Here is a 24794-nt window from a genome sequence, read left to right as displayed (position 1 = left end):
GGAATGGGAACTTGAGACGACCATGAGGGCTTTTGACATTGCTCAGACATGCCCACACCGTGGCCATCCTGCACTGCACAGCAGCGTTGGCTCTCAGTAGTGCTGCTGTGACGTCATGAAGGTAAACCAGCATCTCATTGACAGGTGACAGGGCCAGAAAGGGTTAATGAGCTCCCCGACTGCCCTGACCCAGGGCCGGACTGCAGAGACGGGTTAGGAGAGATGGACAAGGAGAGCAGCCGGCATGGTGAGTGACAGACGGGGAGCTGTGTGCTCAGGTCTTGTGACGTCAGCACACACGTCTTGTCTATGGCCGTAGCTTTGATTCAAAGATCAAAAAGGGATATTAACATAGACTCGAGTGACACAGGTTTACGTCTCTGGCTCTTTGAAGGTTGTGATACCCTGTATCCAGGGGCAGCTCGTGGTGCCCGGGCTCCAGCAATATTCAGTGCCCGGGTGCCCGGCTCCACAATGTTTGGGGCCGGGTCTCTCCCCCAGCCCTGCCGCCCCACCCCTGCACCTCCCCTGAGTGTCCCCCGGCCCCCACTTGCTGCCCCGCTCACCTCCCCCGGCCCCGAGCCTGCAGCTCACCCTGACTCTGCTCTGCTGGCTCCCCGCATCAACTGCTGCTGCAGCATCTTAGTGCCCCCCTTTCACTAATGGCGGGGCAGGCTGCCCTTACCCTGCCCTTCCGCCCTAGCCCTGAGCCTCTCCAACGCCCCAACCCCCTCAGCCCCAGCCCCAGCCAGAGCCCTCATCCCCCCGCACCCTAATCCTCTGTTCCAGCTCTGAGCCTCTTCCCACACCCCAAACCTCTCGTCCTCAGCCCCACAGCCCTCACCCCTGCACCCCCTCCTATCCCCAAACTCCCTCCCAGAGCCTGCACCCCCTCCCCCTTCCCACACACCCCCTCCTGCCCCCAAACTCCCTCCCAGAGCCTGCTCCCCTCACCCCTCCTACACCCCCACCCCCTGCCCCAGCACCCAAACTCCATCCCAGAGCCTGTATCCCAGACCCCCTCCCCCACCCAAATTCCCTCCCAGAGCCTGCACCTGCACCCCTCCTGCACCCTAATCCCCAGCCCAGGGCCTGCACCCCAGACCTCCTCCCCCCACCCAAACTCCCTCCCAGAGCCTTAGGCAGATGGGGGGTGGAGTTTGGGGGCGGGGGCAGGTTCTGGGCACCACCAAAATTTCTACAAACTTGCCACCCCTTCCTATATCTGAACTGTTTAATGGATAAATTTTCCTGTGCTAATTGCCATGATGTCTGGAAGAAGGAAAGTTAAGCCTATTGTTTTCTCAGGCCAAGAGGCTGCAGGAAATGTATAAAACTTTGGGACACGATCCTTCTTCATCTCAGATCTGCTTTGGGTTTCAAGAGGGGGAAACCTTAAGCCATAAGGATTGAGATCCCCAGTCACTGACTAAAGTCACCCTGAATATGGACATTGGACTATAACCTGTGGACTATTTCTGAAAGGACTTTTGGCAACTACAAGCTCAGCTCTGCTCTGTTTCTGAACCTCAAGAATTGAATTCAAGTCTGTCTGTATATTGATCTTTTAACCAACTCTCTCTCTTTTCTTTTTTAATAAATTTTATCTTAGATAACAAGAATTGGCCATAAGCGTATATTTGGGGTAAGATCTGAGTTATCATTTGACCTGGGTCTGGGGCTTGGTCCTTTGGGGTCAGGAGAACCTTTTCTTTTCTATCATGAAATAAGATTTTCAGAATTTATCATCCTATGTTTGACGTGTGTGTCTGGAGGGAGGCCGGAGACTGGGCACTTTAAGGGAACTGCATTATTTGGACATCTGAGTACCCAGGGAGGTGCTACAGAAGCTGGTTTGGGCTAGCTGGGCAAATCTCAGTACTGGAATAGCCACCAGCGTGTGGGGTTTGTCTGCCCCGCTCTGTCTGCAGTTCACCCTGATTGAGTGACCTCAGCTGGCTCCCACAGTCAGCACCGTCACAGCTGCCTCATCCCATACACACGGAGGGCTAGCTGATTGCTGCTGCAACTGGTAATCAACAAACTCCTCTTGCAGCTTCTCTATCTCAGGTGGGGAGAGATTGAACCTGTGCTGGAATCTGCCAGCAAACTGCTCAACCTGTTTAAAAGTGCCATTCCCCCTAATCTCAAAGGTCACAAACGCTGCCATCTAGAACAGTTCCAAGGGAGCGGAGCATCTCCCAGGCAGCCCTGGCGACACAGAAGAATGTCCGGTTAGCAGCACCGATGCCCCTGGCTCTTCCCACTTCCGTGCACCCTGGTTTGTGTCCAAACCTACAAACACTGTTTGGCTCTTGCAGCACCAGAGCACAAATAATGTAAAGCTTTATGGACCCTGGACTTCAGGAAAGCAGACTTTGACAACCTCAGGGAACTGAGGGGCAGGATCCCCTGGGAGAATAACATGAGGGGGAAAGGAGTGCAGGAGAGCTGGCTGTATTGTAAAGAATCCTTATTGAGGTTACAGGGACAAACCATCCCGATGTGTAGAAAGAATAGTAAATATGGCAGGCGACCAGCTTGGCTTCACAGTGAAATCCTTGCTGATCTTAAACACAAAAAAGAAGCTTACAAGAAGTGGAAGTTTGGACAAATGACCAGGGAAGAGTATAAAAATATTTCTCAGGCATGCAGGAGTGAAATCAGGAAGGCCAAATCACACCTGGAGTTGCAGCTAGCAAGAGATGTTAAGAGTAACAAGAAGGGTTTCTTCAGGTATGTTAGCAACAAGAAGAAAGTCAAGGAAAGTGTGGGCCCCTGACAGAATGAGGGAGGCAACCTAGTGACAGAGGATGTGGAAAAAGCTAATGTACTCAATGCTTTTTTTGCCTCTGTCTTCACGAACAAGGTTAGCTCCCAGACTACTGCACTGGGCAACACAGCATGGGGAGGAGGTGACCAGCCCTCTGTGGAGAAAGAAGTGGTTCGGGACTATTTAGAAAAGCTGGACGAGCGCAAGTCCATGGGACCGGATGCGCTGCATCTGAGAGTGCTAAAGGAGTTGGCAGATGTGATTGCAGAGCCATTGGCCATTATCTTTGAAAACTCATGGCGATCGGGGGAGGCCCCACATGACGGGAAAAAGGCTAATGTAGTGCCCATCTTTAAAAAAGGGAAGAAGGAGGATCCTGGGAACTACAGGCCAGTCAGCCTCACCTCAGTCCCTGGAAAAATCATGGAGCAGGTGTTCAAGGAATCAATTCTGAAGCACTTAGAGGAGAGGAAAGTGATCAGGAACAGCCAGCATGGATTCACCAAGGGCAAGTCATGCCTGACTAATCTAACTGCCTTCTATGACGAGATTACTGGATCTGTGGATGAGGGGAAAGCAGTGGACGTGTTGTTCCTTGACTTTAGCAAAGCTTTTGACACGGTCTCCCACCGTATTCTTGCCAGCAAGTTAAAGAAGTATGGGCTGGATGAATGGACGATAAGGTGGATAGAAAGCTGGCTAGATTGTCAGGCTCATCAGGTAGAGATCAATGGCTCCATGTCTAGCTGGCAGGCGGTATCAAGTGGAGTGCCCCAAGGGTCGGTTCTGGGACCGGTTTTCTTCAATATCTTCATGAATGATCTGGAGGATGGTGTGGATTGCACTCTCAGCAAGTTTGCAGATGACACTAAACTGGGAGGAGAGGTAGATATGCTGGAGGGTAGGGATAGGATACAGAGGGCCCTAGACAAATTAGAGGATCGGGCCAAAAGAAATCTGATGAGGTTCAACAAGGACAAGTGCAGAGTCCTGCCTTTAGGACGGAAGAATCCCATGTATCGCTACAGACTAGGGACCGAATGGCTAGGCAGCAGTTCTGCAGAAAAGGAGCTAGGGGTTACAGTGGACGAGAAGCTGGATATGAGTCAACAGTGTGGCCTTGTGGCCAAGAAGGCCAATGGCATTTTGGGCTGTGTAAGTAGGAGCATTGCCAGGAGATCGAGTGACGTGATCGTTCCCCTCTATTTGGCATTGGTGAGTTTTTAAGGTCAGACTTGACAAAGCCGTGGCTGGGATGATTTAGTTGGGGATTGGTCCTGCTTTGAGCAGGGGGTTGGACTAGATGACCTCCTGAGGTCCTTTCCAACCCTGATATTCTATGATTCTGTGATTCACTGCAAATGAGTGAGCTGAATTTAGGAATGAGAGTGGGAGTGAGATAGCAGGCTGAGGAGTGAGTCTCGCACCCAGTGAGACCTGACATGGTTGGGCATCAGGAAGGCAAGCAGCTGGGGCAACAGGGGGAGCTCAGTCTTTGGGTCTGTGCCCAGGGAGGGAGAAAGGGGGCCAGCTGCACTGTGGACATTAGGACACTGGAAACGAGGCTGAGCACCCTGCCATGGCCACCTTACACACCTCACCCAACAGTCACCAAATGCCAGAAGAATCCCACATCTTCCAGGTGCCTTGGCCAGGGAGTGGCAGAAGCAGGGAAGGGAGTGCAGGGGGCTTGAGAAATTGGTGAATAATTCCATCACCACTGGAGGGCACTCCACAGGGCCCAGGGAAGAGCACCCGCGAGGCTGATGGGCACCTTGGCTGCCAGCTCAGGGTGTTCCAGGCCAGGACATGCTGCTGGCAAGCTCATGGGGATGGCACTGAAATGTATCTGTGCCCCCTTCACACCAGCTGCCCCTGCAGAAATGTGGATCCCCCCCAGGAAAATAATGTACTGGTGATTAAACGATGCTGCCTGGGCCCCCCATTCCCCTCCTGGCAGTGAGAGCAGCACCATTATCATCTGTTTATAAAGCAAACAGGGCAGCATGGTGCACAGGCCTCCCCACGCCAGCACTGCTGATAGCCAGCCAGGGCATAGGGCTCTGGCACGCACAGGTGTGGCTGGTATTCACCAGCAGCAACTCTACCCCATGCTTCCAGTGAGCCCCTCCCCACCCAGGGCAAAACTGCCCCAGGCAGCACAGGGCCATCAGTGGTTAAACAGCACCATGGCCCAGGGCTGGGCCCTCTGCTGAGGGGTGAGTGTCACTCCCTGTATTTCCTCCCCATTAATCCCTGGGCATCGCTCCCCTTTTGCCCACCCTGCAGGCATGTCTGAGCTCCCTCCAATTCACCCCCTCCTTGGCTTCTTCTGCCAGCACCAGGGTCAGTGGGGCAGGACACGCCAGACACAGCCCTGACTTAGGGCATCTGGCCTGAGCTGCTGTGGAACTGCTACTGGCCTGTGGTGCGAGGAGGCAGCTTTGCTCAGACGCTCCGGGCTCATCCGCATGAGAAAGCTGCAGTTTGGACACCCACTGGGGCAGCCCCACGCAGGCCCCTGGGCACAGGGATTTCAGGCAGGGTGGGGCTTGGGGCTTGCTGGAAAACAACAATTCCACTGCAGGAAAACATTGGAGGTTTCAAACTCTGGTGTAATTCCACATCAGATCAAATCCCACTGGCTTGACATTTTTCCTGAAAAGCAGGACACTCCTCCCCAACCTGATCCTCCTGGCCGCCCGGTGGTCAGGACAACCGCCAAGGCCAGGGCACCCTCCCCAGCCTGGTGGTCAGGACAACCCTCCAAGGCCAGGGCACACCTCCATGCCCAGGACACTCACCTAGGATACTAGAGACCCAGTGTGACATTCTATATCTTGGGGGAGCATCCTGGAACCCCCATAGTCCTCATTTTATATAATCGTGATTTTACATATAAAACATGCCTTGTAAGGTATCGGGGAAAGGTTATGAACTGCTGAAAGTCATTTCTCTATCCATATATGTATAGCAGGAGTATTGTATGTATTAGCAGGAGTGTTGTAAGCAAGACACAAGAAGTAATTTTTCCACTCTACTCCATGCTGACGAGGCCTCATCTGGAGTATTTTGTCCAGTTCTGGGCACCACATTTCAGGAAAGATGTGGACAAATTGGAGAAAGTCCAGAGAAGAGCAACAAAAATTATTAAAGTTCTAGAAAACATGACCGATGAGGGAAGATTGAAAAAATTGGGTTTGTTTAGCCTGGAGAAGAGAAGACTGAGAGGGGACATGATAACAGTTTTCAAGTATGTAAAAGGTTGTTACAAGGAGGAGGGAGAAAAATTGTTCTTCTTAACCTCTGAGGATAGGACAAGAAGCAATGGGCTTAAATTGCAGCAAGGGAGGTTTAGGTTGGACATTAGGAAAAACTTTCTAACTGTCAAGAGTGGTTAAGCACTGGAATAAATTGCTGAGGGAGGTTGTGGAATCTCCATCATTGGGGATTTTTAAGAGCAGGTTGGACAAACACCTGTCAGGGATGGTCGAGCTCAGTGCTACTCAAGCTATCTCATGTGGGGGACCGGCAATTTTTTCCCCCAATGTGCGCACAGACCGGCAGCCGATGGCTCGCGGACCAGCATCGGTCCGCGGACCACCACTTTGAGTAGCACTGGTCTAGATAATACTTAGTCCTGCCTTGAGTGCAGGGGACTGGATAGGATGACCTCTCGAGATCCTTTCCAGTTCTATGATTCTATCATTAATGCATATGAAGTTATGAGAATTGTGCTGTATGGTGGTCACTAAAACATGCTGTAAGTTGGGGAATCAGCCAGCTTTTAGATCCCCAGGGGTAACAGCAAGGAAAGTAACCAACGCCCAGGCGGGGTGTCAAACAAACAACCCATCAACAGCCATTGTCCAGCAAGGGAGCTACAATTCAGTGACTCACCGGCATGAGGTCACACCAGGGGAATTGCTCAACCTTTCCTGGACACTCAGCAATGCCCCAGACATGCCTGGACTTGTGTTCTACAAGCACATGGACTGAGGGTATAAACCAGACACAGTGGCCACGTGCTGGGCCTTTCTCCTGCTCCCACCTATGCTGCAAGCAACAAAGACACTCAGAAGAAGATTGAAGACTGTAACTGAGGGGACTGGCCCAGATTTAAGGGACTGTATATTAAGGACTGCAATATCCAGTCTGGTGAGAAAAACTGCTTAATCTAGATGTTGCCATGTCTAATAGGGTTCAGAATTTAGACTGTGTGCTTGTATTTTATTTCCTTAGGCAAAAAGTCAGTTAGTTACCAATCACTTAATATCACTTAAAATCTATCTTTTGTAGTCAATAAATCTGTTTTACTGTTGATCTTTACCAGTGAATTTGTATGAAGTGTGTGGCAAATCTGCTCAGGTTTACAAAGGCTGGTGTATGTCCACTTTCCATTGATGAAGTGGTGCACCAATTAATAAATCTGCATTGCTCATCTTGAGCAGTGCAAGATGGTATATTCCTGAGGTACAGTGCTGGGAGCTGGGGGGATTTGGCTCTAGGGCCTTTCTCTGCGTGATTCGTGAGTGGCTCTGGGAGCATCCGTGCAATCGAGCTGGCTGTGGGGCTCCACATGCGGTTGTGTTGAGTGATGATAGCGCCTGGAGGGGTTGCTGCTGGTCCCTAGTGAGGCATTGTGAGACACAGCCCAGGCTGAAGAGAGTTCAGGGGGCACAGCAGTCCCACAGTCCCAGGCTATACCCCAGGGAGCTCGTCACACCCAGGTCAAGTTGCTACTCTGAATCTAGCAGAGGAGGGGCTTGAACTATGACTTCCACACCCTGGGGAGGGCCTGAGCCCTTGGGATGCAGCTGGGGGCCTCTCTCTCTCTCTCTCTCGCTCTCTCTCTCTCCTTCCCGCTTCCAGAATCTGGCTGTGGGAAACCTTCGTGACAAAGCCTGTGTCCAGACCAGCCCATTTCCAGAGCCCTGTCTGTATTCACAAGGGAACGTGGTGTGGGAAGTTTTCCAATCCGCTCTAGTTGAGAGCAGCTTGTAGCCCTTTAGCTTAACCCTGCTCCTTCATCGACGTAAACTAAACCAAAATAAGCCTCGCTTTAAACCAAATTCAGCATGTCCACATGGGGGTTTGCACCAGTGCAGTTAAACCCTCGTAAAGTCACACCTAAAGTTCAACTGATGCAGCTTTCCCTCCCCCCCGCAGATGGGCCTTTATTGCGCCTGACTCACCGGCCAAAGCTGAGCAGGGGCTGGGGAGGAAGGGGGCTGGGCATTCTTGGCTTCCCAACATGCTCCCATGCACGGGTATGGGTCAGTGTCTCCTATTCGGCACAGCTACAGTAATGGAGCCCCTTGGTTTGGCTGCCTGGGTGGTTTCCCCCTGAGGAACCAGGGGCCAGATGGACATATCACTGACGAGGAGATAAAGGGTGGAGGCCTGTCAGGGCTGTGCCAGTGATAAACAAGACACAAAAATCACGTGTTCCCTTCAGAGGACATCAGTCCTGGAAAGGCAGCAAAGACCTAGGGCTGGAGGGGACCCCCTGGCTCTTCAAATTCAGGCCCCTGCTCACACAGACAACCCAACAATATCCTCCCATGCACAATGCTAAAAGGAAACCTGAAAGGGGCTGCCTTGTTCCCCAGGGCTCACCCTCCTTTACTGTGGTCCTCAACCCATCTTCAGATCAATGCCCCCCTCCACCTCATCTTCATTTCTCATAGGCCACAAGGCCATCACTATCTGCCATCAACTGGCCTGTGCCCACCAAACCAGCATAAAGCCAGAAACTCAACCCGCTCCCCAGAAATGCTCTCATTAGTGGCCTGAGATCATACCATGTGCTCCAGAAACCACCCTCCCACCCACTGTCTTGCCATGAGCTGGGGAACTCCAGCTGCCTCCTCAACCCTCCCATTGACTGGAAGCCAGATGGTGCCAATCCCATTTACCATCTCATTCCAGAGACAAGCCTAGGCTCCCTTGCATCCTGTGCTCTCCCTGTCTGTGCGATCCTCCCAGGAGCTCCAGGCAGACAAACAGGAAGAGCACATGTGCCAGTTCTACTTTGCTGCCCCTCCCATTTTTGAAACTTCAGTTTCAGACACTCTTCTCTTACATGTTTCAGAGTAGCAGCCGTGTTAGTCTGTATTCGCAAAAAGAAAAGGAGGACTTGTGGCACCTTAGAGACTAACCAATTTATTTGAGCATAGGCTTTCATGAGCTACAGCTCACTTCATCGGATGCATCCGATGAAGTGAGCTGTAGCTCACGAAAGCTTATGCGCAAATAAATTGGTTAGTCTCTAAGGTGCCACAAGTCCTCCTTTATTTTTCTTACATGTGGATGATCAGCTCCTTGGGGCAGGAACCGCTTTGACTTCAGTGTCTGCAGCACCTGGCTAACAGGACCCTTGGCCATGACCTGTTCCTTGGCGTTCACACAGCACAGATCATCAATGTCACTGAAAAATGACTACACTAATGGAGATCTGTATTCGTGAGTGGCATCAACTAGGGACATCAATGCTGCAGTCCCAGTAAAATGGCCCTCGGGGTCCCACAGCAAGACAACACATCACTCCGTCGTGCTAGTTGGAAAACAAGTTTCCATTTTGCAAACAATGTTGAGGTTCCAAACTTTATTTTTGTTCCCCATCAGAAAAAAAGCAAGACCTTCCAAAGCGTTCCTGTAAATCACCTGGGAGAGAGAGCCCCCATCCAGAACAGCCAATCCCACAGCAGTTAGGGCTCTTGTGAGAAAGTGAGGTTCAGGTCCCTGCTTTGAAGCAGGTAGAGAAAGGACTTGAACCTGGTGTGCTCTCTCTTTCTCTCTCTCTCTCTCATTTTGATCAGAAATCCCATCCTGTACCTAAGGAACCTTCCCAACAGACGTGACAGCAAAACCTTGGGGTTTCGGTAAAACGTTTAGGTTTCAATGAAAACACATTTTGCTGAAAAATTCCCAGCCAGCTCTATGTCCCCGTTCAACCCAACCAGACGTAATTGGCATGACAAGCTACATAGGTCTGGGCAAGGTGTAACAGAGTCAGACCCATCAAGTATTCATTCCCCAAGGCACGTAAGATCTGCCATGGAGATGGCTGCCTGGGGACTCGGGGGTTCAGCCCCTGGGCCCGTTTGTCACTAATGTCCATGCCTGAGTCAGAGCGCTTAAGGCCAGAAGGGACCATTAACTCATCTAGTCTGACCATCTGCTTAACACAGGCCAGGGAATTAACCCACTTATTCCTGTAATGAGCCCCACCCATCCATGGCAGGGAGATTGCTGCATAACACAATATTGTCTCTCTCCTGCCCCCGCCCCCAGAGTGGGGCATGGTCTGTTGCCATTACTTTCTGATGAGAAGTCTCACAGTTCTGGACCATTTGATGAAGTCTTTCTTGTGCTCGCCAGGTGACTTTTCTCCCCAGGTTCTATGGCTCAGCTTAGCTAGCCCTCCCCAAAACCAACACTCGCACTTTGGTTTTAGTTTTGGCTGGTTCAGTGGTTTGAGCATTGGCCTGCTAAAAACAGGGTTGTGAGTTCAATCCTTGAGGGGCCCATTTAGGGATCTGGGGCAAAAATTGGGGATTGGTCCTGCTTTGAGCAGGGAGTTGGACTAGATGATCTCCTGAGGTCCCTTCCAGCCCTGATATTCTATGGCCTTGTCTACACTATGAAATTAGGTCAAATTTATAGAAGTCGGTTTTATAGAAAGCGTTTTTATACAGTTGATTGTGTGTGTCCCCACACAAATGCTCTAAGTTAATGTAGTCGGCGGAGTGTGTCCACAGTACTGAGGCAACCATCGACTTCCGCAGCGTTGCACAGTGGGTAGCTATCCCACAGTTCCCGCAGTCTCCGCCGCCCATTTGAATTCTGGGTAGAAATCCCAGTGCCTGATGGGTCTAAAGCATTGTCGCGGGTAGTTCTGGGTACATATCGTCAGGCCCCCCCTTCCCTCCCTCCCTCCCTCCGTGAAAGCAACAACAGACAATCGTTTCGCGGGTTACCCATGCAGACACCATACCACGGCAAGCATAAAGCCCGCTCAGCTCATCGTCACCGTATGTCTCTTGGGTGCTGGGAACGCAGTACTGCATTGCTACACAGCAACAGTTTATTGCCTTTTGGCAGCAGACAGTGCAGTGTGACTGGTAGCCGTCATCGACGTAATCCAGGGTGCTCTTTTAACCAACCTCAATGAAGTCAGGGGCGCCTGGGCAAACATGGGAGTGAATCAGCCAAGTCATTTCCCTTTTAAGTTTCGTCTCATGGCAATTCAGTCCTACCGGCAGTGCACTGTCTTTTAATCTGCAGCCAGCAGAAGATGATGGCCAGGAGTCATACTGCACCATCTTCTGCTGAGCACCCAGGAGATAACAATGGCTAGCAGTCGTACTGCACAGTCTGCTGCCAGCAAGATGTATAAAGATAGATGAAGTGGATCAAAACAAGAAATAGACCAGATTTGTTTTGTACTCATTTTCTTCTCCCTCCCTCCGTGAAATCAACGGCCCGCTAAACTCAGTTTTGAGTTCTATCCTTGAGGTTTTGAGTTCTATCCTTGAGGGGGCCATTCTGTTTCTTGCAAAGCCACCCCCTTTGTTGATTTTAATTCCCTGTAAGCCAACCCTGTAAGCCATATTGTCAGTCGCCCCTCCCTCCTCCAGAGCAACGGCAGACAATCATTTCACGCCCTTTTCCCTGGATTGCCCGAGCAGACGCCATAGCACAGCAAGCATGGAGTCCGTTCAGCTCACCGCAGCAGTTATGACCATTGTAAACACCTCACGCATTATCGTGCAGCTTATGCAGAACCAGCACCTGTAAAACCAGGCGAGGAGGCGATGGCAGCGCGGTGATGAGGACATGAACACACTTTTCTCTAAAACCGTGTTCCCCCGCAATTTGGAGATCATGGTGTTAATGGGGCAGGCTCATGCGGTGGAACGCTGATTTTGGGCCCGGGAAACAAGCACAGAGTGGTGGGATGTGTTGCAGGTCTGGGGTGATTCCCAGTGGCTCCAAAACTTTTGCATGCGTAAGGGCACTTTCATGGAACCTTGTGACTTGCTTTCCCCTGCCCTAAAGCGCCAGAATACAAAGATGAGAGCAGCTCTCACAGTTCACAAGTGAGTGGCAATAGCCTTGTGGAAGCTTGCAATGCCAGACAGCTACCGGTCAGTCGGGAATCAATTTGGAGTGGGCAAATATACTGTGGGGGTTGCTGTGATGCAAGTAGCCAACGCAATCACTGAGCTGCTGCTATCAAGGGTAGTGACTCTGGGAAATGTGCAGGTCATAGTGGATGGCTTTGCTGCAATGGGATTCCCTAACTGTGGTGGGGCTATAGACGGAACGCATATCCCTACCTTAGGACCGGACCACCAGGGCAGCCAGTACATAAACTGCAAGGGGTACTTTTCAATAGTGCTGCAAGCACTGGTGGATCACAAGGGATGTTTCACCAACATCAACGTGGGATGGCTGGGAAAGGTTCATGACACTCGCGTCTTCAGGAACTCTGGTCTGTTTGAACAGCTGCAGGAAGGGACTTACTTCCCAGACCAGAAAATAACCATTGGGGATGTTGAAATGCCTATAGTTATCCTTGGGGATCCAGCCTACCCCTTAATGCCACGGCTCATGAAGCCGTACACAGGCAGCCTGGACAGTAGTCAGGAGCTGTTCAACTACAGGCTGAGCAAGTGCAGAATGGTGGTAGAATGTGCATTTGGATGTTTAAAGGGTCGCTGGCGCAGTTTACTGACTCGCTCAGACCTCAGTGAAACCAATATTCCCATTGTTACTGCTGCTTGTTGTGTGCTCCACAGTCTCTGTGAGAGTAAGGGGGAGACGTATATGGTGGGGTGGGAGGTTGATGCAAATCGCCTGGCCGCTGAATACGCGCAGCCAGATACCAGGGCAGTTAGAAGAGCACAGCAGGGTGCGCTGCGCATCAGAGAAGCTTTGAAAACCAGTTTCATGACTGGCCAGGGTACTGTGTGACACTTCTGTTTGTTTCTCCTTGATGAAAACCCGCCCCCTTGGTTGATTCTAATTCCCTGTAAGCCACCCGCCCTCCCGCCTTCGATCACAGCTTGCTTGCAAAGGAAATAAAGTCACTACCATTTAAAAAACATGTATTCTTTATTAATTGATTATAAAAATAGGGAGATAACTCACAAGGTAGCCTGGGTGGGGTGTGGGTGGAGCCTAGGAGGGAAGGAAAAGGCCACTTTAAAACTTGCTGAATGACAGCCTTCTGTTGTTTGGGCTGTCCACTGGGGTGGAGTGGTTGGGTGCCCGGAGCCTCCCACCCCGTGTTCTTGGGCGTCTGGGCGAGGAGGCGATGGAACTTGGGGAGGAGGGAGGGCGGTTAAGCAGGGGCTGCAGCAGCAGTCTGTGATCCTGCTGCCGTTCATGAACCTCCACCAGACGCCGGAGCGTGTCCATTTGATCCCGCAGTATCCCCAGCGTTGCCTCCTGCCTCCTCTGATCTTCCTGCCACCACCTCTCCTCACGTTCATCGGCCACTGTCCTGTACTCTGCTATTGTGATCCTCCACACATTCTGCTGAGCTCTGACAGTGCCGGACGACTGCATGAGCTCAGAGAACATTTCATCGCGGGTGCGTTTTTTTCACCGCCTTATCTGAGATAGCCTCTGGGGTGGAGGAGGGAGGCTTGAAACATTTGCAGCTGCTGGAGGAAAAAAAGGGAGCGAAGTATTTTAGAAGATACATTTTACAGAACAATGGCTATACTCTTTCACGGTGAACAGCACGATTCACATCACAGAGCACGTGTGATTTTGGTACAAGGTCGCATTTTGCATCTTATAGTGAGTGCCTGCGGCGTTGGGGTTGGAGATCACACTCGCAGGGCCGGGCAGCAGAATTCGGCTTGCAGGCGGCCATGGTAAGCCACAGTCTTTCGGCTTCTGCAGCCTTCATAACCGCAGCGCCCTCCTCTCCCATACCAAGCAAAGCCCGTTGAGTTGGCCATTTGGTGCTGTGATTTTCCTGTTAAAGTGCAGCAGCAGAAACCAAACTAACCCCCTCCCCCCGTCCAATTCTCTGGGATGATTGCTTTACCCCTCCCCCCACCGCATGGCTGGTATCAGGGAAGATCCCTGCTAGCCAAACGCGAACAGCTCAGCGCCAGTGGCCCCCCCGCCCCCACCGCGTGGCTAACTGCAGGGAGGATTTATTTTCAGCCACAGGCGAACAGCCCAGTAGGAACGGCCACCTCTGAGTGTCCCCTTAATCAAATTCCCCTATTTCAACCAGGTTACCATGAACGATGTTACTCTCCTGAGGATAACACAGAGAGATAAAGAACGGATGTTGCTTGAATGCCAGCAAACACCAGGACCATACACAGCCAGGCTTTGTCATGCAATGATACCAGATTACTTACTACTAGCATGGCATGGTAAAGTGTCCTACCATAGAGGACGGAATAAGGCTGCTCTCCCCAGAAACCTTCTGCAAAGGCTTTTAGAGTACCTCCAGGAGAGCTTCATGGAGATGTCCCTGGAGGATTTCCGTTCCATCCCCAGACACGTTAACAGACTTTTCCAGTAGCAGCACTGGCCACGAATGCATCCCAAGTCCTCAGGACTACTTAATCATTAAAAAATGCTTGCTTTTATAACATGTATTATATTTAAAAAGGTACTCTCACCAGAGGTCCCTTCTCCGGCTTTTTTGGGTTAGGAGGGTATTTCAGTCAGGGTGATAAAAAGATCCTGGCTGTTGGAGAGAACGGTGTGCTGTGTGCTCTCCCCAAGCTCCTCCTCTTCCTCCTCATCTTCCCCATCTGCAAAATCCTCAGCCATGGCAGATAGTATCCCATTCTCGGAGTCCACGGACAGGGGTGGGGTAGTGGTGGCGGCCCCCCCTAGCATTGCATGTAGCTCAGCGTAGAAGTGGCATGTCTGGGGCTCTGTCCCGGAGCGTCCGTTTGATTCTCTGGTTTTCTGGTTTGTCTGAGCTCCTTAAGTTTCACGCGGCACTGTGTTGTGTCCCTGCTGTAGCCTCTGTCCCTCATGGCCTCGGAGATTTTTTGAAATGTTTTGGCATTTTGTCTTTTGGAACGTAGTTCTGATAGCACGGATTCCTCTCCCCATACAGCGATCAGACCCAGTACCGCCCGTTCGGTCCTGATGAGCTCTGCGCTAATGAGCTCTGCATGGTCACCTGTGCTGATGAGCTCGCCTGGCCAAACAGAAAATGAGATTCAAAAGTTCCAGGGGCTTTTCCTGTACACGAGGCCAGTGCATCCGAGCTCAGAGTGCTGTCCAGAGCGGTCACAATGGTGCACTGTGGGATAGCTACCGGAGGCCAATACCTTCTAATCGCGTCCACACCAACCGTAATTCAAAACAGTGATGTCGATTTCAGCGCTAATCCCCTCTTTGGGGAGGAGTACAGAAATCGGTTTTAAGAGCCCTTTATGTCGAAAAAATGGCTTCATTGTGTGGATGGGTGCAGGGTTAATTCGGATTTAACGCTGCTAAATTCGACATAAACTCGTAGTGTAGACCAGGCCTATGGTTCTACGGGTTTTGGTAGGAGACAGAACATCGAAAAAGAAGACTGGGTGTAAATAAGGAGCTCAATAGAAGCAGGGAAAAGCTGTACTGTATGAGAGGGCAAAGTGGCTGCTTTGTCTGACTTGCATGGGGCCTTTGCCTTTTCTGTTCATAAAACCTATTTGCTATTAAAAGCTTTTGGGGGCGGGGAAAGGTAGGAAATAACTTAGCAATATAACGTGAAAGCTAACAAAGGTTTCATCTAGGATTTGTTTTTTTAAATACTATGATCATGACATCAATACAAGCACATAGCTTATGGTGAACAAACAGATTTTATTTTCTAGGTAAGTAGTGATGACACCCAAAGTTTCAAAGTCAAAGTGTGTTTTTATTTTGTCCGCGAGAAGCAAGGACAATTGTACATCTGAAGCTCTGTTCTCTCGCCAGGTGACATCAATCATGCTGGCAACCCAAAGGCACAGAGAGTACTGCAGTCTCTCTGAAAAAAACAAACATGATTTTGGTCAGGAATTGCTGGTGCTTATTCTTCTCATTGCCACAGTCGTTCAGCAATATCTAGTTTGACATTTATTCCCACTAAGCTCATTTCACTGCAAGCTCCTTGAAGATAAATCATTCCATTGTAAACGGATGCAGAGTAATTTCTCCAGACTCACAGGAGATATACATTCAATAACATTTTTATCAATAAAACCAACCCCAGTTCATTTCAGATTGCAACCCAACCTTGTTCAAGATGAATCATTTTTCACAAGTTGTACTTACAGTCCTTGTTGAAAACCTTTTCTTTTTGGAAGAAAGCTCAATAAAATACATGCTTTGTTCATCAGGAAATTATGTCGCCTTGCTGTTTCTCAAGAGGAACCTGAGGCCTCTTTTATTGCAAATTTGTTCACGGTTAATCATTTCAGTGCACACTTAAGAGGAATTGTTTCATTGGTAGGTGTCCGATATAAAAGATCAGTTTGGTTCAAAACGATCCTATCCATTAACTCTTAGGAAGGGAACTTCAGGCTAGATTCACAAAAGGACTAAGGTGCCTAAGAGTACGTCTACACTGCAATACAAGACCCACGGCGTGGCTGCGGCTGGCCTGGCTCAGCTGACTCAGGCTCACTATAAAATCGCCATGTTCAGGCTCTGGCTGGAACCCAGGTTCTGAGGCCCTGTGAGGGGGGAGGGTCTCAGAGCCCAGGCTCCAGTCCCAGCCCAAATGTCTACACTGCAATATTATACCCCACTGACCCAGTTCTGAGACTGAGTGCTGCAGGGCTTTTATCACAGTGTAGACGTTCCCTAAGTCCCAGAATCAGGCCTCCTGGGGATTTGCATGATCCTTGCCCAGCTTTACCCAAACCATGTAGGTGCCTAAAAATCACTCAGCGCCAAAACGTTCGCAATAGGAGCTCTCTAGGCACCTGTGTTTCTGCCTCTGGGCACGTGCCCCAGCCCCACAGACAGCTGAGCCCCAGCACCCGGGGGGGGATAGCTCTGTGGTTTGAGCATTGGCCTGCTAAACCCCAGGTTGTGAGTTCAATCCCTGAGGGGGCCATTGAGGGATCTGGGGCAAAAGTTGGGGATTGGTCCTGCTTTGCGCAGGGGGTGGGACTAGATGACCTCCTGAGGTCCCTTCCCACCCTGAGATTCTATGATTCTATGAAGCCAGTGAAGATGGACATGCCTCCAACTACCTCACCTGCAGGGTAAGCCTGCTGGATCGGGCTCCTATAGGTGAGCTCACACAATGGCTGGGGAGGGCCTCCTACACAACGTTTACCCCACTGGTTAGGGTATTCCTCAGGGACATGGCAAACCCTGGAACAAGTCCCCGCCACCTGCGGGGGAGAAGCAATCTGAACAGGGATCTGCCACTTCAGGCATCAAGCTATGAGGTATTCGGCTGTGGGGCTCCCTCAGTCCCTCCTGAGGATAAATAACGACAGAACCATTTTGCCAGAGTGAGTGAGAGCATGCGCACGCAAGCATGAGAAGGGCTCTGCAGCCAGGTGGCTGGAGCACTCCACTGGCAGCCCCTGGATCCAGTCCCCTGTTCCAGTCCCTCTTCCATTATTTATCCCCAGGGGACCAGCTTACCAGGAGGGACTGAGGGAGCCCCCCAGCAGAATACCTGCAGCCCAGTGGTTAGAGCACCCTTCTGAGAGCTGGCAGCTCCCCGTTCAAATCTTCTCTCCTCCTCGGCTGGAGGGGGAACTTGAACAGGGGCTTCCCGTGTCCCAGGCATATGCCCTAACCACAGGACTAAGAGCTATGGGCAGAGGGAGCTCCCTTTCCCCTGCCTAATGCCGAGACAGGGTTCAGCTGAGGCAGTCGGTGCCTTCCTGCAACCTGGACTTTAAGGTGCGTCGCTCCAGGAAAGGAACAAGGCTCAGCAGTTAGCACAGACCCCTCAGCTTGGCACCTCCCATTTAGGTCAGGCACTGCCTACCATGCTGGCCATTGTGAATCCCACTCGGAGGCCCTGGTCTCTCCCCAGTCACGGCACAGGGTGCCTGGGCCCTTAACTCTGGCTTTGTAAGTCCCAGCGATTTTCTAGGCACTGGAAAGGCTGAGTGCTGCCATGCCTATGGTTGTGTGTGAAGCCAGCCCTTCGGGCACTAGCTGCGAAGAGTCTGGGAGTTCAGGCTTCCCAGATCAGACACTCTGGCCACATTTCCACTGGGGTTGGTCAGCTCGCTGGGGGAGGGGCCATCTTGTTGTTCTGTGTTTGCACAGCACAAGTGCAATGGGCCCATGGCTGGGGCACACACCAAAGAAATAATAACAACCCCTTTTGGAGCCAAGAATGAAATTCACGCCCTCCACCCCCCCCAAGAAATCCAGATAACTGAGGATTTAGACCAGTTCTGAAAGCAACGTACCTGAGAAGACTTTAGCAGCAGATCTCACCTCCTGGAGCCCAGAGAAAGTCCCAGTGGGCGTCAGGTGTAGCTTGATGGGGAGTCCATGCAGTGAGACAGTGAGTTTGTCTGCTGGGTTATTGTTACATCACACAGGCTGGGAACTCAAGGAGACAGGCAAAATGCCCTAGAAAGCTGGTGTCTGGCCATGTGGGAATATATTTACACAAGGCGGGTTTTTTTCCAGGTTTACACCTAAAAAATAGGGTTATTGAGCCAAATTCACAGCTGGTGTAACTCTGTTAAATCAGTCAAATTTCTCCCGGGAGAACAGAGATTCTTAGAGATGAGACATGGAGAGCAGACAAGTCAAGAACCGTGTGCTCTGTGTATTGCATGTATCACCGTAGTAACTACAGCTCCCGCCCTAGGCCTGTTCTACGCTGGCTCAGTAAATTCTGGGGACACAGAATCTGGGGTCAGAGGGAGGAAGGCAAGTGGGTTTGGGCAAGAGCTTCTCATCTCTGGAGAGCTACATTCAATCCCTGGTCTAAGCCAAGTTCAATGAGACCGATGGGTCACTGGCTAGTCCAGGTCACAACCCCCCTGAGTTTGGTTCCCAGGCAGCATGGCAATGAGCTTGCCCGGTGGCATAGGCGCCGACTTCTACTGGAGCCGGTGGGTGCTCGACCCCCCTCTGCCCCCAGCCCCAGTCTGACTCCACCCCTGCCCCGCCCTCTCCCACCCCCATTCCAACCCCTTCCCCAAAGTCCCCGACCTGGCCCCGCCTCTTCCCCGCCTCCTCCCCTGAGCGCACCACATTCGCGCTCCTCCCCTCTCCCTCCCGGAGCCTGCTACAGCTGTTTGGCGGCGGCAAGCGCTGGGAGGTAGGCGGAGGAGCGGGGACGCGGCGCGCTCAGGGGAGGAGGCGGAGGTGAGGGGGGGCGGGGAGCTTGGGTGCTGGTGGGTGCAGAGCACCCACTAATTTTTCTCTGTGAGTGCTCCAGCCCCGGAGCACCCATGGAGTCGGCGCCTATGCCCGGTGGCTATTAGCACATTATCTGCCCTGCCTTTCCTCTGTGTGCCACGTGCTACTGACAGCTACAGCAAGAGAGTGGAGGGGCTGCGTGAGCCCCACGCGATCTCTGCAGGCGGGTGCAGAGATTACTTGGCAGGCCCCCAAGGCTGCCACAGCATTGGGAGCTCTCCAGGGCATCCTCCCTCTTTATAATTATTTCCTGCCTGCAGAGAAAGAGGAAAGAAACAACAAGAGGCTACAAAGTACTAAACTTGATGCTGCTCCCCTGGAAGCCAATGGAAGTTTCCCAGAGTTCAATGGGGGCTGGATCAGGCCTGCCATAGACTAGAGACAACAAATAAAAGAGTTAAATAGCACATGGAGTCCTTGAACTTGAGCCCAATACCCAAGTGCCACATCTGCAATCATAAAACCGCCTGCTCTTAAACCTTTGCCCAGTGCTTCACGTCGTAACCTACCCACCAAGGCATCTGCATGTGGGAGAGGGCTCCCAGGTTACCTGAGCAGCTGGAGAAGAGAGGGAAGTGGCCAGGCCCTGTAGCATTACAGGGCACCCAGTTCCCTTCGCTGACACACACTTGCCTTTCCTGCTAGGAGCCCTGGAGCTGGGGCAGGCTGAGCCACACTGGTTGGAGTTCTACACTCTCCAACGGGAAGCCAGCACCCTCACTGCAACTTCTCCAGTGGAGATTATCTCTGCAGTAAATCCTGTACACTTCCTCTTGTCTAGGCTTCTTTGGGGTGTTCTCTGTGCATAGTCCTAATCTGTCTAGGCCTATCACCGAGCAATGGCAGCCACTCCAGAGCAAAGTTGGAAGCTAGCTTCCCATTAGATCCACGTACCAAACTCCACTCCTAACTTCCTCAAAAAGAAACCGGATCCCCTGATGGCACATGCCACCTCTCAGCCCAGGGGAGAGCTTGTCTGGGAAGTTTTGGGAAAAAATATCAAAGTTGTGGTGTTTAAATCTTTACACCAAGTCACAACAGGGAAACGTGACCTAATTTTTGTTTTTCTTTTGGTTCATCACATCTTTAAACACCCTATTTTGTGCTTGGGTCACAAACACCCTATTACTAGTAATTATGTGTTACAATAACTTTCTAAGTGATTCTAAATGGAAACTGATACTTCGCTGCCTCGAGCCTGTGCTCCTTCCTCCCAGTGCTGTACAGAGGAAAGGCAAAGGGGCTGGAGCCAGGAACAGAAAATCTGGAGGGAGCAATGAGATGGGGAAGGGGAGAATACTGGGGGGCAAATGGAGGGGTGGTTTCAGAATGATCTCTAAAGGGGGAATTGGCGGGGCATGGGGGTCAGTGAAGGGGCAAGAGCAGAGCTGGCTGGAAAAAAAACAAGAACATTTTCAAAAGTTGGAGAGTTTTAATACCAAGGATTTTATGGTTTTCTTTCTTTCCCCCTGAAAAAGAAGAAGGGAAGGAAAATAACCAGAAGGTCTGAACATTTTTCAGAGTTTAATAGAAACATTTCAAAATCAAAACACAAAAAAGTAACAACATTTTCATTTTTGAGAAAAGGCCAATTTGTGATGAAAAAAAAATTGTTCCAAATGTGTTGCTCAAGTGTTGGTACAAGACCCAGCGGTGGGGCAGAAAGGAGAGGGGGCATGGAGAGACAGGGGCTTTTATCCCGGTTTGAAAACCAGAAGCCTTTTAAACCATTGACGGCTTAAAGAGCTTCTCTCCCTTCCATTTGCCACAGTCCACCCAGAGAGTGGGTCACTAATGTTTGCAGGTGGAGAGTCCTTTGGAGGGCTCATGATATCAGACAGCGCAGAACTGGCTGGCTTTATCATCAGCCATAGAATCATAGAATCATAGAATCATAGAATATCAGGGTTGGAAGGGACCCCTGAAGGTCATCTAGTCCAACCCCCTGCTCGAAGCAGGACCAATTCCCAGTTAAATCATCCCAGCCAGGGCTTTGTCAAGCCTGACCTTAAAAACTTCCAAGGAAGGAGATTCCACCACCTCCCTAGGCAACGCATTCCAGTGTTTCACCACCCTCTTAGTGAAAAAGTTTTTCCTAATATCCAATCTAAACCTCCCCCACTGCAACTTGAGACCATTACTCCTCGTTCTGTCATCTGCTACCATTGAGAACAGTCTAGAGCCATCCTCTTTGGAACCCCCTTTCAGGTAGTTGAAAGCAGCTATCAAATCCCCCCTCATTCTTCTCTTCTGCAGGCTAAACAATCCCAGCTCCCTCAGCCTCTCCTCAGAAGTCATGTGTTCTAGACCCCTAATCATTTTTGTTGCCCTTCGCTGGACTCTCTCCAATTTATCCACATCCTTCTTGTAGTGTGGGGCCCAAAACTGGACACAGTACTCCAGATGAGGCCTCACCAATGTCGAATAGAGGGGGACGATCACGTCCCTCGATCTGCTCGCTATGCCCCTACTTATACATCCCAAAATGCCATTGGCCTTCTTGGCAACAAGGGCACACTGCTGACTCATATCCAGCTTCTCGTCCACTGTCACCCCTAGGTCCTTTTCCGCAGAACTGCTGCCTAGCCATTCGGTCCCTAGTCTGTAGCGGTGCATTGGATTCTTCCGTCCTAAGTGCAGGACCCTGTCTTTTACACAAACAAGGAAATTCCTAATCCAATAACTTGGTTATGAGAGGAGTTAATGCTGAAGACATATTTTATCCTCAGCTCATGCCCCACTTACGAGAATGTTATACATTTAAAAACAAAATTAAGTGTGGCAATGAACAGTCACTCCCCACCCCAGCCCACGTCCCCTCCCCTCCCCTTCAGGCAGTCCAGCTATCACCATGACCACACCCCATTTATATACCTCACTCTCAACTTGAATTTTGCCCCCTTGTATTTGCAGAGTGAACATGCCAAGGTCAAAATAATGAGTTACTAGATTATAAAATCCCATTCCCTACTCAAAGGCTACGTCTGCAATGCACTCTAACACTAGCGTAATTTGCAGTGCGACACTCTGCACACTACCTTTAGTTGGTACACAATAGAGCTGAAATAGTTCAAAATACAAACGTGCAAGCTCTGTGTACCTTATCCAGCCCTATGGCATCACACACTTGTAAGCAGTGTCAGGATGAGCTCCACCCTGACATCTGGTGGTGAGGTGTGGCAAGTTGTGGAAAAGAACTTCAGGGGCTGATCTCATTTGCATAGGCACACCCACCCCGCCTAGAATGAGACCCTAGCTGCCCAAATGGTCACTTTGGCTGCTGTGGGATCCCCAGTGTCTCTGTTATTGGGGCAGGAAGAATAAATTGTTATTACCCTGATTATGGGAACTGTGCTTCGAACTGTACGTGGCCTTTTGTTATGATGGAGGGATTCACCATCAACTAAGTAGCACTCGCTAGGCAAGGGTCATGGGTTCCAAAACTGTGTGAAGGGAGAGAGGCTGGGGACAAGTATTAATACTTGGTGGCATGGGCCCCTTGGTGAGGGCCTTACATGCTAATTGCACTTCCTCCTCTCTCCACTGTGGAATATCAGAGCTAATTTTGATTTCATTAGAAGTCTAGTTATAGGCTGCTGAGCTCACTTTGGGCTGACAGTGCACCAGCACTGGGGCTCCCCTACTACAAGCTGAATGTACCTAAGAGCTGAAATCACTGAGTGTTGTGTTAAGTAGTGGGGGAGCCTGAAGATATATTGTGGAGCAGTTTGCGGGACGGCTGGAGTGCCTTGCGGACGGGCTGGTGAAGCAGTTCGACGCGGAGCAGTCTGTGGATGGCAGGAGCTGCTTGTGGGCCGTGGAGCTGAGCGAAGGAGTTCGTGGGGCGGCTGGCGGAGCGGAGCTGAGCGAAGGAGTTCGTGGGGCGGCTGGCGGAGCGGAGCGCAGCTGAGCGAAGGAGTTCGTGGGGCGGCTGGCGGAGCGGAGCGCCGCTATGGAGCTATGGGGCGGTCAGCTTCAGATCATGTAAGGTGCCTCTTACCCCCGTCCCATTTCCACCCAGGTTGGGAGGTAAAGCTCCGCAGATAAACTTTCGAACTCTGGGGCTGCCCTGACCAGGGACAGAGACTTTTGGGGGCATTGGACTTTTGGGGCTTTGGGTGATTTGGGGTTGCTGGACTCAAGAACCAAAGGGAAAAGGGCATGCCCCAATTTGCTTGGGGTGGGTTTTTTTTGCTCATGGGTTGTGTTATGAATCCTGTTGGTGGTGTTTCCCCAACATAATGCCACATTGTTTCTCTCTGTTATTAAAAGGCTTTTGCTACACTCAGACTATGTGCTTGCGAGAGGGGAAGTATTGCCTCTTGGAGGCGCCCAGCGGGGGTGGTATATATTTGTCCCAGGTCACTGGGTGGGGGCTCGAGCCGGTTTGCATTGTGTTATTGGAATGGATCCCCTAGATATTGAACCCGGCCCTTGTTGCTGCCAACTCTGACGGGCAGAAGGGTTACATTTTTGGGGGCTCGTCCGGGATCGCCTGGGTCAGTACCCCTCGCAAGCACCTGTTGAGTGATCCACTACATTGGAAAACAATTTATATTTTTTTTTGTTTGTGCTTATATTTTGAGGAAATTACTGTTTGTATAATGGCTAATATGTCAGGTTTGTTGGGCCCTGGCTCAGCAGCTTCTAGCTCAGAGGCTGCAGCCTTGGCTGATGATTGGACAAAAGCTCTGGGGCAAACATTGGAAAAGGTTGTGCTGTCCCATGCTGAGTCAGACTCTTGTCGTAAGTTAAGATTATTTGCTGGGGAGGAGGAGTTTGAACCCTGGTTAGAGCATACCACTGAAATGCTGCAAGAGTGGGCTGTACCAGACGCAGAAAAGCGAAGATGCCTTATAGAGAGCCTTGGCGGCCCAGCATTAGATGTGATTCGCACCCTGAAGCTCATTGACCCTGGGGTCAGTGTTAAGGACTGCCTAGAGGCCCTTGAACACAACTTTGGGAGCGTAGAGGGCCCTGAAGACAGCTACTGTAAGTTCCTTAATTCCCGACAACAAAAGGGCGAGAAGGCTTCAGCCTACATACAGAGACTGGAGAGACTGCTTCAGAGAGCTGTCATGAGGGGAGCAGTGACTGCTGAGCAGATGGATCAGACCAGACTGGCTCAAATTGTAAGAGGAACTCAGTATCAGAACCCGATTCTACTTCATCTCCAGCTAAGAGAACGACGGGAACATCCCCCAAGTTACTCCCAGCTGATAAAAGAGGTCCGAGAGGAGGAAGAAAGGCAGGCTGCCAGTGAGTTTTGGGAAGCACAAACATCGGAGCCAGCCAGCACAACACCACTGCAAACAGCCAGTGTACTGATGGTGAGCACCAGAGAGCAACTTGCCCAACAAATGCAGGTCCTGACGGAACGGATAGCTGAGCTGCAAAGTACCGTTGACCGAGTTAAGACTTCCAGGAATAAGAAGCCTCAAACTGTGGCGATTGAGAAGCCCGCACTTAGAGCCACCATCCACCCCAGGCGAAGGGGGAAAGGTCAATTCTTCTGCTACCGATGTGGTCAGGATGGACACAGTGCTGCCAAGTGCCATAATGAAGAAAACCCCTCCTTAGTGTATGGAAAGCTGAGGATCAGTTGGGAGAGATCCGGTAGCTGCCAGAGGGTCTGGGGACG

At 51.0% G+C, this 24794-nt stretch overlaps 1 protein-coding gene across 1 annotated transcript in view; it reads left to right on the top strand.

The window, feature by feature from the left end:
• The first annotated feature begins 222 nt into the window (after positions 1-222).
• The window catches only part of LOC144277038 (tyrosine-protein kinase STYK1-like), a 55562-nt gene continuing 30990 nt past the window's right edge, over positions 223-24794 (top strand). The window contains exon 1 of the mRNA XM_077837564.1: positions 223-247. Coding sequence (XP_077693690.1) covers positions 223-247 — 25 coding nt within the window. The remainder of the gene's footprint in view (positions 248-24794) is intronic.

The sequence above is a fragment of the Eretmochelys imbricata genome, chromosome 18, assembly GCF_965152235.1.
Source record: "Eretmochelys imbricata isolate rEreImb1 chromosome 18, rEreImb1.hap1, whole genome shotgun sequence".
Classification (NCBI taxonomy): domain Eukaryota; kingdom Metazoa; phylum Chordata; order Testudines; family Cheloniidae; genus Eretmochelys; species Eretmochelys imbricata.
The sequence above is the reverse complement of the archived record's forward strand: the minus strand, read 5'-3'. Positions and strand labels throughout refer to the sequence as shown.